This window comes from Phascolarctos cinereus, unplaced genomic scaffold (assembly GCF_003287225.1).
Source record: "Phascolarctos cinereus isolate Bilbo 61053 unplaced genomic scaffold, phaCin_HiC Scaffold_1;HRSCAF=81, whole genome shotgun sequence".
Taxonomy (NCBI): Eukaryota; Metazoa; Chordata; class Mammalia; order Diprotodontia; family Phascolarctidae; genus Phascolarctos; species Phascolarctos cinereus.
The window spans coordinates 294,348,727-294,361,311 of record NW_027555514.1 but is presented as its reverse complement, the minus strand read 5'-3'; the positions used below and the strand labels follow the sequence as shown (position 1 = coordinate 294,361,311).

The 12,585-nt window shown below is 52.3% G+C and overlaps 1 protein-coding gene across 2 annotated transcripts in view; it reads left to right on the top strand.

Annotated features, from left to right (window-relative positions):
* ATXN10 (ataxin 10) overlaps positions 1 to 12,585 on the top strand; it is a 100,999-nt gene that overhangs the window by 61,059 nt on the left and 27,355 nt on the right. For both annotated transcript variants that reach the window (XM_020977422.2, XM_020977420.2), the window contains exon 10: positions 10,391 to 10,454. In XM_020977422.2, coding sequence (XP_020833081.1) covers positions 10,391 to 10,454 — 64 coding nt within the window. The remainder of the gene's footprint in view (positions 1 to 10,390; positions 10,455 to 12,585) is intronic.

Here is a 12,585-nt window from a genome sequence, read left to right as displayed (position 1 = left end):
TTGCTGCGCTTGGGCACCCAGGCCTGGAGGGCATCCCTGGCACTAGCTGCAGTGCTAGGCACATAGGAGAGGCCTGAGAAACACTTGTTGACTGCTCAAGTGACTTCTAAGAAGCAGCAGGTCTATCTGATTCTCTTGTACGGCATCCTGTTTGGGAACCCTCTGGCTCCTTCTCTTGGGGTGTCGTGGTCCCTCTGCCAGACCTAGTGCACTGCTTGGCACCCCGTAGACTCCCCTCTGGTGTTGGTTGTATTTTACCATGCTGAGAACTTACTGTGTGAAGACATTTCCAGAAATGTCCCTGGTTAAAAATAAAGCCAAGCATTTGTGGAGAAGATGCCCCCAAACATTGGCGTGGGGGGGGGAAGATGGTGAACAAAGCAGCGCCCAAGGTTGATGGCATCCAGCCTGAGCCTTGAGAAGGGCAGGGGCTGGGCCCACGGCTGCCAGGGGCACCCCACAGACCTGGAGGCAATGCAGACAACCCACTGGGCATTTCCCTGCTCGCTTGGCTTTCATCCCTTAGTCTGGAGGGTCCACATATATACAGATTTCAGAGATAGAAGCCTTTTGAACCCCACTAGAACAAATTCCAAGTTGCTGGCACTCAGTGTGGGAAGCCCCCTGTGATCCACAGCCATTGTGGGGGAAGGCCCTGAGGAGACCTGCTGGCCCAACCACTTTGCTTTGACGGCAGCAGCAGAGCAGGCTTGGGCATGGGACGCCAAGGCCTCTGGGCCCTGGGGGTCTTGTTAACCTTCTGCCTCATGCCTGCCAGCACCCCGCTCTGTCCTGTCCTTCACACAGGACATTTGGTCATTCATGTGGATAAGAAGCCATGCTGTGGGGGGGCGTCTTCTCTGACTTCCGCATGGCCCCCTTCTGTCCTGGGGGGCCAGCTGGCCCTGAGCTCAGCGGGAGGGTGTCTGTATGGACTTCCTGCTCAGCCCACAGCCCCAGGCCACCTGGCATCCATCTGTCCATCCGTCTGCAGCAGTGGGGCCAGACTGAGATGCTGAGCACCACCGCTCTGCCCCTGTGACTCGTGGAATTTGATCAGAAGGACCGGCCCTGCACCATCCCTCCGATGACTGATTCTCTCCTCTTGGCCCTGTTCATGTGCGGTCTGCAGCTTGTCCCCCTGCCAGACTGTGAGCCCTCAAGGGCAGGGCCATACCTGGCCATACAGACCGCAGGTGTCTACTATTGACTGACTAACTGACCAGTCCACAGAGTTTGTGGGGACTCAGACGCTTTTGCTCCACTGCTCACTAACTGGGTGTGAGGCTGAGGTCGACCCTCCATCCCACCCCCTGGCTGTGTGACTGTGGGCCAGTGCCTCCCCGTCTCTGGGCTTCAGTGTCCTCTGTAAAATGGGCCCAGTATGGCTGAGGGGGAAAAGCCTGGTCAGTGCCGTGGGGCAGCAGCCAGAACTGGTAGGCATGAGTCCCCAAATTGGCCTCACTGTGAACCTAAGCAAAGTGTGAAATAAATAGCAGACACTTTTTAGAAAAGCAAAAATCCAGCCATTCCAGGGAGATGACAGAAAGCTCCCATGGGCTGAGCAGTTGGGTCAGAAAGGCCCTGGAGGCCTGTGTCAACAGGAGGGAGGATGCAGAGCTGCAGGCAGGGACTCTCAGAGGTCCCATAGGCCTGGGCTACGTGCCTGACTGAGGAGAACATAGCCGGAATCACCCCATGTCCAGTGGGTCTCCTGACTCCAAGCCTGGGACCGTCTCCACTAACGGCCTTAAGAGCCGCTTCTGGGGTGCAAGCTGGGGGTGGGGGCAGGCTGCCCCGCTCCGAGGGGCATCTTGTTTCTCCATCCCTGACCCTGCGGCACTCGGGGCTTAAAGAGATGGCAGGGCACACCCAGGAGGCCCCAGAAATAGCTCCCAGGCACAGAAGAGGTGAGTCACTCATGATGTAGGAAGTGAGAGCCAGCAGCGGGCTCCTGGCTGCGAGCAGGGTGTCTGTGTGTGAGCCTGGAGCCCAGGTGGGGGCAGAGATGCAGCAGCCCCTTAGCCAGCCAGCCCCTTGTCAGCCCATCCCACTTTTCCCACGGGATCTGGGAGCCCCGTCCCGACACCGTCGGCTTCCATGGTCCCCACAGGGGACAGCAGGAGCGTGATGTTGCAAGGCATTAAGACCCAGGGTGGAAAAACACAAATGTGGCAGGGCCTGAGAACAGTGACATTTAGTTATTCTTTAGCTGTTTTTATTCTGCACAAACACGGAGCTGTGGACTTAGTGAATCACATTCTGAAACTGCTCTTGTAGAGAGTGCGGCTGGTCAGGCTCTCCAGCCCCCAGGCAGCTCTGCTGCAGAGCCTGGCATCCTTCTCTCCTCTGGGGCTTGGTGTAGCAATGCAGGAGGAAATCCAGAGATGGAGACTATTGTCATTTTTGTTGTATTGGCTTGGCCTAGCCATGAGCAGTGAATATCTCTGCCATTACTTAGCTCTGTGAATCACTGTTTGTAGAGTACACTTGTAGACACTTCGAATTGAAGATCATCTTGTTTTTTTGTTTGTTTGTTTTTGGCTAGGCAGTGGGGTTAAGTGACTTGCCCTGGGTCACACAGCTAGTAAGTGTTATGTGTCTGAGGCTGGATTTGAACTCAGGTCCTCCTGAGTCCAGGGCCGGTGCTCTCTCCATTGTGCCACCTAGCTGCCCCAAAGATCATCTTGTTTTACAGAGAAGGAGACTGAGGCTTGCCACACTGAAGTTGCTCATTCAGGTTCACATGGCTAATAAGGAGCAGAGTCAGGATTTGAACCTGGGTCTTCTGGTGCTCATTTTTGAACGTCAAGCTTGCTTCCTCTGACGCTCTGTTTCCTCACTTATAAAATTGGGGATTTTCATTCCTATTCCCATTTAGTCCCCCCGGGTCAAGTGAGAAAATATCTGAAGACACCATAAAAGTGATATGTGATGAATTGTGTGACATGTAGAAGGAAGGATGCTAAGTTTGAAGTTGGCAGAGCTGGTTTCAGATCCTGGCTCCATCCCCTTCTCGATGTGTGAACACCAGCGCTCCCTGAGCGTCAGTTTCCTTTTCTTTAAGATGGGTCACACTTGTAGATACTTAGCTTTGTAAATGCCAACATGCAATAGGAAGGGGAGCTGCTATTACCCCGCCAGATGTTGAGAGGAAAGTCTCTAGGGGCGTTAGATCACGGGCTATGTTTGTGCCCAGGGCTGTGTTTCTTTATGCTCCCCACGTCTTCCTTGGGATCGTTTGGTTTGTCCATGACAGACAGGCGTCTGAAGGCCTTTCTGCCACTCTGGGCCAAAGCCATCCCGGCCTGGTCAGTGCCCGCGCCCTCTCCGAAGCTTGTCCGGCTTTCTTAGGTAGGGAGCAGACGGGCCCTTCGCCAGCTCATCCCCTGAGCAGAGTGCGCTCTGTTTGGTTTCTGTTATGGGGCTGTTACCATAGCTGGAGCCGGGTGGGTGCTTGGACCTTTGTGAACCCAGAATTCTTTCAGGATGATGGAATATTCCATGTTTTCATGCTGCTGATATAGAGAACGTGTTCAGCTATTTTACCAGGTATGTGTTTTTAACAGGTTCATCTAATATAGAAAATGTGTTTCTGTTCCAAGAAAAACAGAAGCGGTAAACAGTTGGGAGATAGTTGGCATATTTTCCTTTATTATCCTGTCTGATGATTAATGCGCTCAGCTATGCTCAGCCTCACGCTTAACCAGGTTACTGTTTAGTTTGGGTGAGGGTGTTTTCCTGCTGAGCCCAGAAATGGCCAACCCTGTGCCCAGCCTGTCTTTCAGACGGAGGCTTTGCATTGTCTCCTCATCATGGTGCTTAATATCAGGTCAGATGTTCTTGTGAAAATAGATTTGGGCTTAACGACGTTGGCGGCTCTGTTTGCACATGCTCTTCCAAACGCACCTGCCTGTGTCCTCGTGCATTAGCAACAGGCTGGGGCCAGGATCTGCGGGGAGGATGGAGGGCTGAGTGTGACTTTCCCCCAAAGGTCGTACTCCTGATGGGGCAGAAATTGTAGCCCTATGGAAAGAAAAGAGGTTCCTTCCCATTGGAGGCACCTCAGGAGGGAGGAGGGAGGGCGGAGGAGGGAGGGAGCGCCCCACCCCCAGGGTCATCTCCACATGGAGGTGGGAAGGGTAGATGCTGGCAGAGAATGCCCGGTCACCTCGAGGGTGGACAAGATGCCCTGCCCCATTCCATCCCAGTCTGAGATTCGTGAAGTCACCTTTCTCATTTTATGGAAAAAGTAGAAAAAAAATTTTTAATTGTTTCCCTGACTTGGACTCTGATTGCATTCTTATTCTGGCTTTCTCTGAGTTGATAAATGTTTCCTGAAAGGATGGATGAATGAATGATTCACGCCATGGGAGGCTTATGGATCTGGGACAGTGGGCTGGTAAAAATGAGAGAAGAGCTTGTGCTCCTGGCTCAGTCGTCCGGGGTACTCCCCCCCAAAAGGGTCACTGGCATACGTAAGGGGCAGGGCCAAACCAAAGCCAACTGACTGGGGGAAGGGCTGCTGCAGAAAAGCAGAGGGAGGCCTGGCCACACTGGGATTCCTCGGACTTTATTCTTGGTGCTGACATCTCCTCATTGGTCCCTTCAGGTACATTACACTGAAGGCACCTTTTGGAATGACGTCAGTCACCTGGGCCAGGGGTTTGGAAGGGGCTAGGACTTGGGAATAGGCTGGTTCCCCTGCTTCAGTACTGTTCAAAATATGTTTTGTAGCCAGCAAGTGAACAAGGTGATCCGATGACCTCCTCCCTCCCTCCTTCCCTTCCTTCCTTCTTCCCCCCCCTTCCTCTTTCTCTCCCTTCCTCCCTTCTTCCTTTCCCCTCCCTCCTTCCCTTCCTTCCTTCCTTCTTTCTTTCCTTCCTCCCTCCCTCCTTCCCTCCCTTCCTTCCTTCCTTCCTTCCTTCCTTCCTTCCTTCCTTCCTTCCCCCCTCCCTCTCTCCCTTCCTCCTTCTCTCCTTCCCTTCCTCCCTTCTTCCTTTCCCCTCCCTCCTTCCCTCCTTCTTCCTTCTTTGTCTCGCCTCTCTCTTGTGTATAACTTGGTGCCTAGCTGTTTGTGGGTCATCTCTGCCGCTAGTCTGGGGGTTCCCCAAGGGCAGGGACTCTGGGTCACCTCTCTTTTTCTCCTCAGTGCTTAGCACAGTGCCCCCACACAGAGTAGGTGCTTCATAGATACACATTGACTGACTGGCAGATGACTTTGAGATGTTGTAAACCAGTGGTGTCAGACTCAAATAGAAATGGGGACAAGTAATCCACCCCAAGGGTGCCTGCAGGCTGCATGAAATGTAAGATTTTCCATGTTTCTTTGTATCTTTATTCATTGTGTTGAGCATTTCCCAGTTCCATTTTAATCCGCCACTGCCCACCAAGTGTCTTCTTATTCCCAGCCGCCTCTCACCCTGGGGCGCTGCCTGTGGCTCGGCCTCCTCAGCAACGGTGGCCTTGGCACTCTTCCCTGGGCTGCGTCTGGCCACAGAAGGCTCCCTCCCCCCTTGGGATTGTGCTTCTTTCCCTGGTCTGTGCACTGGCCATGAGAAGGCCCAAGGCATTAATCACTCAGGATGCTCTGTGGCTCCCAAAGACTCAACCCACTTTATTCTTAATTGCATTTGTGCCCCTAGAGGGCAGAGATGCCTTCTTTATCTAGGTATCTCCCCCAGCTCTTGGCACGGGCCTTTTCACTGAGTGGGCACTTACTTTGCGTTCAGCAGAGAGAGTCCTAAGGCCCCTCACCCTCCTGTTGCTGCGGGGCAGTGTCTTTCTCCCTCTCCTGTTTCCTGGAGCTCTCCCTGCTTGGCAGAAGGCTTGCTTTAGAGACAATACTGTGGGAGGGGCCTGGCCCTGCCTCCCTTCCCCCCACCCTTTCCCCTTTCCCTGGGTTAGCAGCTCTTCCCCAACCTGGACAGCATGGCAGTTTGGCAGAGAGGGACTGGTAGTGGAAGAACAGACTCAGAGTACGGGTTCCAAGTGAAAGGCTGAGTGGGTTCGGCTGCTGCCCAGAGCTGGGGATTCTCGAAAAGACCCTGTTCAGGCTCTGAAGTGTGACGGTGCAGATGGTGCTTTCTGGGGTAAATTCCACCCCAAGGTACAGAGTTTCCGATGGGCTCCCTTGTCAGGTGAGCCCTGAGTGTTGGCACAGATGTGCCAAGCAGCCTGCCCCGAGGGCTTTGTCTTCCCTGCAGTTGCCCCTCTTGGCTTGTGGCTCTCCCTGGGGGGGGGGGCTGTGGAAGGCTGCGGAGGCCTGAGCTTCTTAGCTCCCATTTTCTCTTGGCTTTACCTTACAATGTCAGGCATTCATCTTGGCCTCTAAACACCTCACTGGGCATGGTGGAGTTTACTTGGTTAGCCCCCTGAAAAAAGAAAGGACCAGGCAGATGGAAAGTCACGTTTGAGGGTGATTCCCAGCAGATAGTTTTTTGCCGGTTCTTCTGTGATTCACCTTGTGGTAAACGGGTGGTAATGGCATTGAGGGCAGCACTGTCCTGGGCTCTAGCCCTCGGAGGTCCTTCCCACTTAGGAGGAATGATGCTTGGGATAGGGGGTGGGGATTAGTTCAGCAGTCCCTGATCAAAAAGGACAAGATCCGAAGCATGACACATCTCTAAGTGCTGGATGCCAAGGGGTTGGCATGAACGAGGATCCAGGCAGAGGGCCCAGAGGTCGGCCAGGAGGCAGCTGCTCTGTGCGAGGTGGACCGGGCCGGCCCCTGCCCCTGGGGGAGTGTGGGTCCTGGGCACAAGGAGGACTCTGTTTGAAGCCAGACGTCTGCTCCGGTCTTCAGGCCTCTGTGGTGGCTGTGGGCCCCTGGCTGACAGAAGGGCATGCCCCCTCTGCTAGAAGGAGGGAGTCGTGTCCAAGACCCCACCTGGAATGGCTAGGATGTGATTGCAGTCACAGACCGACGCGATTCCAGGTTTTCTTCTCTTTGGAACTGCTTTATACAACATTCTGCAGTCCTTTCCAAAGCCCCTGTTTTTATGCAGGTCACTGGGCGCCTTTGGTGCCCATTCTTTTTCTCCTTTCTGGCAGCGTCTTCATTGACTGGTCAGCTGGAGAGCCAAGATCGAATCCCACGTAAGCAGACAGTGGCTGCCAGTCCGGACTCTGAGGCAACATATACAGAGGTCAGCCCCAGCTGAAAACGTGGAGCTTCAGAAAAGTGGGGGATGACCCCGGTAACCTCCTGGGCCCGCCAGTACGTTTGCACGTTAGCGGTCCGTTCAGGGCTCTGTGCTCACCTGCTGAAACCCGCCTGTGCGCTGCCCTTACAAAGTATTGACTCCTTCATGCGAGGTACAGCCCATGACTCATTTGTTATGGACCCATAATCAATTCTCAGCTTGTTAGGCAGAGTAACAAGCAACTCGTTTGTTTTATGATGTGTGAAGAGAAGGGAGCTTGAGCATCTAGGTGTTTTTCCCTTGGTGGTCCCTCCACCTCCACGGGCTGCCCGGCCTGCAAGGGAGGCGCCCTAGGGAAGAAGCTTGGAGTGAGCAGGGAGCTCAGTGAAGAGGAAGCAGGCCCGGGGGCTGCCGGGAGGAGGGGACATCAAGGTTCCAGTCTGTAAGGCCTGTCCTGGCGCAGGGTCCTCTGAGTCTTCACCGGGTGCTGAGGGAGGCACCAAAGTGCTCAGCTGATGAATGTGACCCCGGGGCTTGGGCGGGGCCAGTGCGGCCTGGCCTTGGGGCTGCCTCCCTCCCCCCCACCAGCTCCTTGCACTGCCTGTGGCCCCTCCTCAGAATCATGTCTTTTTTTTTCTCCTTTTTTTCTTTTATTAATTTATTTTGATTTATCAACAATCACTTCCATATGCTTTTGAGTTTAAAATTTTCTCTCCCTTCCTCCTCCCCACACTCCCCAAGATGGCGGACAATCTGATATAGGCTATACATTTATACATTCCTATTAAACATATTTTCACATTAGTGATATTGTAAGTAAAAATTAAAACCAATAGGAGGACCATCAGAAAGAGAAAACAAAACTCAACAGAAGAGAAAAAAAATAGCAATTCAAACTCCATAGTTCTTTCTTTGGATGTGGATAGTATTTTCCATCATGAGGCCTCTGGAGATGTCTTAGATCCTTGTATTGCTGGGAAGGGTTAAGTTTTTCAATATTAGTCATCGCACAACATGGCTGTTACTGTGTACAACATTCTCCTGGTTCTGCTCACTTCACTCAGCATCAGACCATACAAGTCTTTTCAGGTTTTTCTGAAGTCAGCCTGCTCTTTATTTCTTATGGCAAAATAGTATTCCATTACATTCATATACCATGACTTGCTCAGTCATTCCCCAATTGATGGGCATCCTCTCAATTTCCAATTCTTTGCCTCCACAAAAAGAGCTGCTATTCAGAATCATGTCTTTAAACGCACAAAATGAAGCAGATGGAATGACAAAGGAAACCAGTTGTGTTGAAATGTGGTGATCCAAACATTAGCCTGGTTTGTGGCCCCTGAGGCACAGGGGATGGCCTCAGGGCCTCATGGCTGACCAGCCTGCCCTGGCTTAGTCAGCCTCTGGACCAGGCTCTTTCTGAGCCTTGGCTTCCTCTTCTGAAAGGAGGGGCTTGATAAGGGCACTCTCGCCTCCTCTCCGGCTCTGACGGTCTACAAGTCCAGGATTTCTTTACAAGCTTCTTTCTGATGTAGTTGTTTTCTTGAACATTCTCCCTGCGAGCATCCCCTCAGGGAAGCCACCACCCGGTCCTAGCTGCAGCTGCCAGGCACCCATCGGTTACTGCCACCGGCTGAAATCTCAAATTGCAAAGTGTTGACTTGGTTTGCTTGCAACGAAAATCTTATCCACTTTAACATACCAGAAATCTGAAATTTCAAGGAGCAAAAGGTTTTTTTTTCTTTTCTAGAGTTTTAAACTTTGTCATTTCATTTTGTCATTTGTAAAAAGAGAACAAAATGTTTTCTGAAAATGTTTCCTTAATGCAAAAAGAGCAGGCTTGTGGCCTGATCTGTCCAGACCCAGACCTGGCCATGCTGGGAGCACGGGTGGTAGAGGAGAGGGCAGCCCAGGAATCCAAAGGCCTCGGTTCAGAAACACTGGTTTTTACAAAAGTCCTGGGTCCTGACCCTGCTGTGCCACGTAGTCTGTGTATTCCCTTGGCCGTCCCCACTCGATGCAATCGAGGGATTGAGAGCCAGAAGGAATCATAGAGATCCTCCTGTAAAGATGGGGAGGTGGAGACCCAGACTCAAAGTCACACTTGGAATATGGGACTGGGGGAGGACGAGAGCCAGGCTCAGCATCCCCTGGGCTTCTTTATTGGATCCCCTGAGGGCCTGTTCTCCGGTCCTTCATCGTCTTGGTCATGCTGTGCTGAACGTATCCTCATCCATCCACGTCTTTCCTAGAGGGTGGCGGCCTGAATGGAGTGGCGCCTTTTAGATGGGGCTCCACCAGGGCGGCCCTTCTTGATGCAGCTGAGAGGTGTTCCCTCGTTGGCAGGCCCACAGTGACCTCATGGTCCGTGAAGAACCCTGGGCTGTGTCCTCAGGAACTGTTGTTCATCGTTCGTATCACCCCCTCCCCCTTCATGTCCTTGCCAAGTGGATGTCTCATTCCAGCCTGTCCAGATCTTTTTGTGTCTAGGATTTTCCATCACATGATGTCTGTTATCCCACCCCTCTTTGCTCATCTGCCTGTTTGGCAAGCCAGCCACATCTGCTTTCATCCAGGCCAATAATAACAGAAGTAGCAGAAACAGAGCAGAACTCCCAGAACCGGCCATGGGCTGCCCTAAGGTCCTCCAGACCTGTGAAGCTGAGCCTGAGTGGTTGGGGTCCTCCCCGTCTAGGCCGATTCTCACCAATTCTTTTCTTGTTGCCGTACTTGAAAATGTGCTTTGTCTGGGTGGCAGCCTCCCTGGGGGTGGGAGTGAGGGTGGAGGGAAGATGATGAGGCCCTGAAGTCGTCAGCCCCTTTTGATAGGACGTAGGGTTAGGTTAGGCCCTACCTAGAATGAGGAATCTCAGAAGGGCTTGGGCAGAACTTTTCAGCTATCATCTTCAGCTCCAGATACTGAGAATTCCGGCCTCCGCCTCCATCCTCATGGGCTTAGAGTAAACCCAACTGGAAACGTATTCATGGAATCTGCCTCCCTCTTATCCTCATCATAGCCAAGGAGATTTCAGCCTGAAATTAGGAAATGGTTAGTTAGTTTCCATGTCATTCTTCAGTTGTTGAATTTCGTTAAAATGTCCACTTGTGTATTATATGTGGTCCCTGTCATATGGACAGCACCAGGCATCAGATTCCCAGAAAAGAATCAAAACTGTTTCCATTTGGGGTTTAAGGTTTCAACATTCCTGGAATGATTTTTAACAAAAATTGTTCTCTCTGGTTAGGTGTACGAATTGGATGGCATTCCCCTGATTCTGGACAACTGCAGCATGGATGACAACAATCCCTGTATCCTTATTGGCTGAGGGGGAGGTCCATCTGTGGTTCTCCCTTGGTGAATGGGTCGTGACTCAGGTATGCGCTGCCCATTTGTAATTTTTGTATGTGGCTGGTCTCCCCTGCTAAGTAGATCATTGTTTATTAGGCTCTCAGGAAATGTTTATTAACTGAATAAGTGAAAAATGGCCACCTCATGCCATTCCATAGGATCATGGATTTCGAATTAATCTTAGAGAAAAATCCAGTATGATTTACTCGTTTTATAGATGGGAAAATAGGAGGTAAGTGGCTTGCCCAGGTTCACACAGATAGAAAGGGGCAGAGCAAGGATCTGAACTCAGGTCCTTGGACCCCAAAGCCAGGGCTTTCTACCACATGATAGGTCCTTTACTAAAGTATCCAAGGCTCAGGACTTTAGCCAGCCTTCTGGTAGTGAGGTCTATGTGTCAGACCTCAAGTTTCTGGGTAGATCAATACTTTTGTGAACTCCTAAGGCCTTCTTCCCAGAGCCTGCTTTCTGTGTCAGCGGAGACTTGATAACTCTGGGGCATCGTTGGAGGTAGAGGTGGCGGAGGAAGATGCCAGTGGACATTCCTTGGTTAGCGTTCCTTCTTCCATGTGTGGTAAAGTCTGTGAAACGAAGGGGCCCAAGACATTCCAGAGCCAGGTCCCTCTCACAGGCTGAGGATTTTAGGGTTGGCCAGTGGGTGTGGAGACGAATTTGGAGCTCCTCCAAGAGTGATTGGCCCTGTTGTTATTGCCAGCGATGATCCCAAGGCCTCAGAGCACTTGGCAGCCAAATCCACCCCCCACCACTCAGTTCCTGGGGGCTCAGTCAGGGCGGGGCTGGTGCACAGGTGAACCCAGTGAACATCTTGGGGGGGGTGTCTGGGTGAAGGAGGAGATGGGGCAAGGGCAGTGCCCGTGGAGGTGGCAGCCAGCCGGCAGCAGCAGGCAAAGCTGCCCCTTCTACCAGGCTCCCTCGCCAGCCTGGCCTCCAGATGCAGGAGGAATGAGAGAGGCGCTGTGCCGTGGGAACCTTCCAGACCCACCATCACAGGGTGATTTCTTATTTGCCAGTTTTATTGTGGCAAGTGGGATCTGGGGCTGTTGTTTCCAAACAGAAGCCAGCTGCACTTTGTTTGGAATGCTTGTCCTTTTTTCCTTTCCTTTTTCGTCTCCTTTTTGATCAGCAGGCCTTGATGTGGTTTGTTGTTTTGCTTTGTTTGGTGAATGAGCATGAGAACAGAAAGAGGGTGGTTTTTCCTTTTCCTTTTTTTGGGGGGGTGATGAAAGGCAGCATTTACAAGAGATTCACTTGACAGCAGGATCAGTTAACCCTTTACTAATCTGTCAGTTGTATGAGCACTTATTCATCAGTCAGTCGATCCACAAGCATGTACTGAACCTCTTTCCTGTGCTCAGCACTGTGCACAAACTGCCTCTGCCTCTGGCTCTGCCTTTAGCCCCACCCCATGGTGAGAGGGCCTGAGCAGTTGAGGAGAAGGCTTCATGCAGAAGATGGGGTCTCTGCTGCATCTCAAAGGAAGAGCGAAAGTGAGGGAGGTGTGGGTTCCCGACCTGGGGGTGGTTATGGGGTGCAAAATGACGAGAAAGCCAATTTGGATGTATCCGGGTTGGGAAGGAGGGTAGTGTCCACTGAGGCTGGAAAGGCAGACAAACCAGGGGAGTGGTGTGGTCAGATCTGCAGGTAAGGAACCGCAGGAAATGGTCTGGGATGGAAGCAGAGGTAGCGTAATCGAGGTGAGAGGTGAGGTGGACCCCAAAGCTCTGGTCCCCGAGGGCTAGGGTTAGGAGAAGGGCGTTGAGTACCAGTGCTGCTGTGAGAAGTGGTAAGCTAGGAGGACTGGTTGGATTTGGGGGCTGACGAAGAGTGAGGGGTTGAAATGGTGCCTCAGACAGAAATCAGCAAGTGTGGAAGAGGAAAAGGCTTTTAGACGTGTGGAGTCTCTGTCTCTGAGGCTTCTGGGGGGGATACAGGGCTGGGCTCGGTGTCCCCTCTGTCACGGGAAGTTGAATGTTTTCTATAGTGGCGGCAGCGCCTTAAATCGTCTCACATGGTGTCCTGGGCCTGGCTGTGGTTCAGCAGAGGAGGCACCTCGGGCCGGGGGATTCTTTA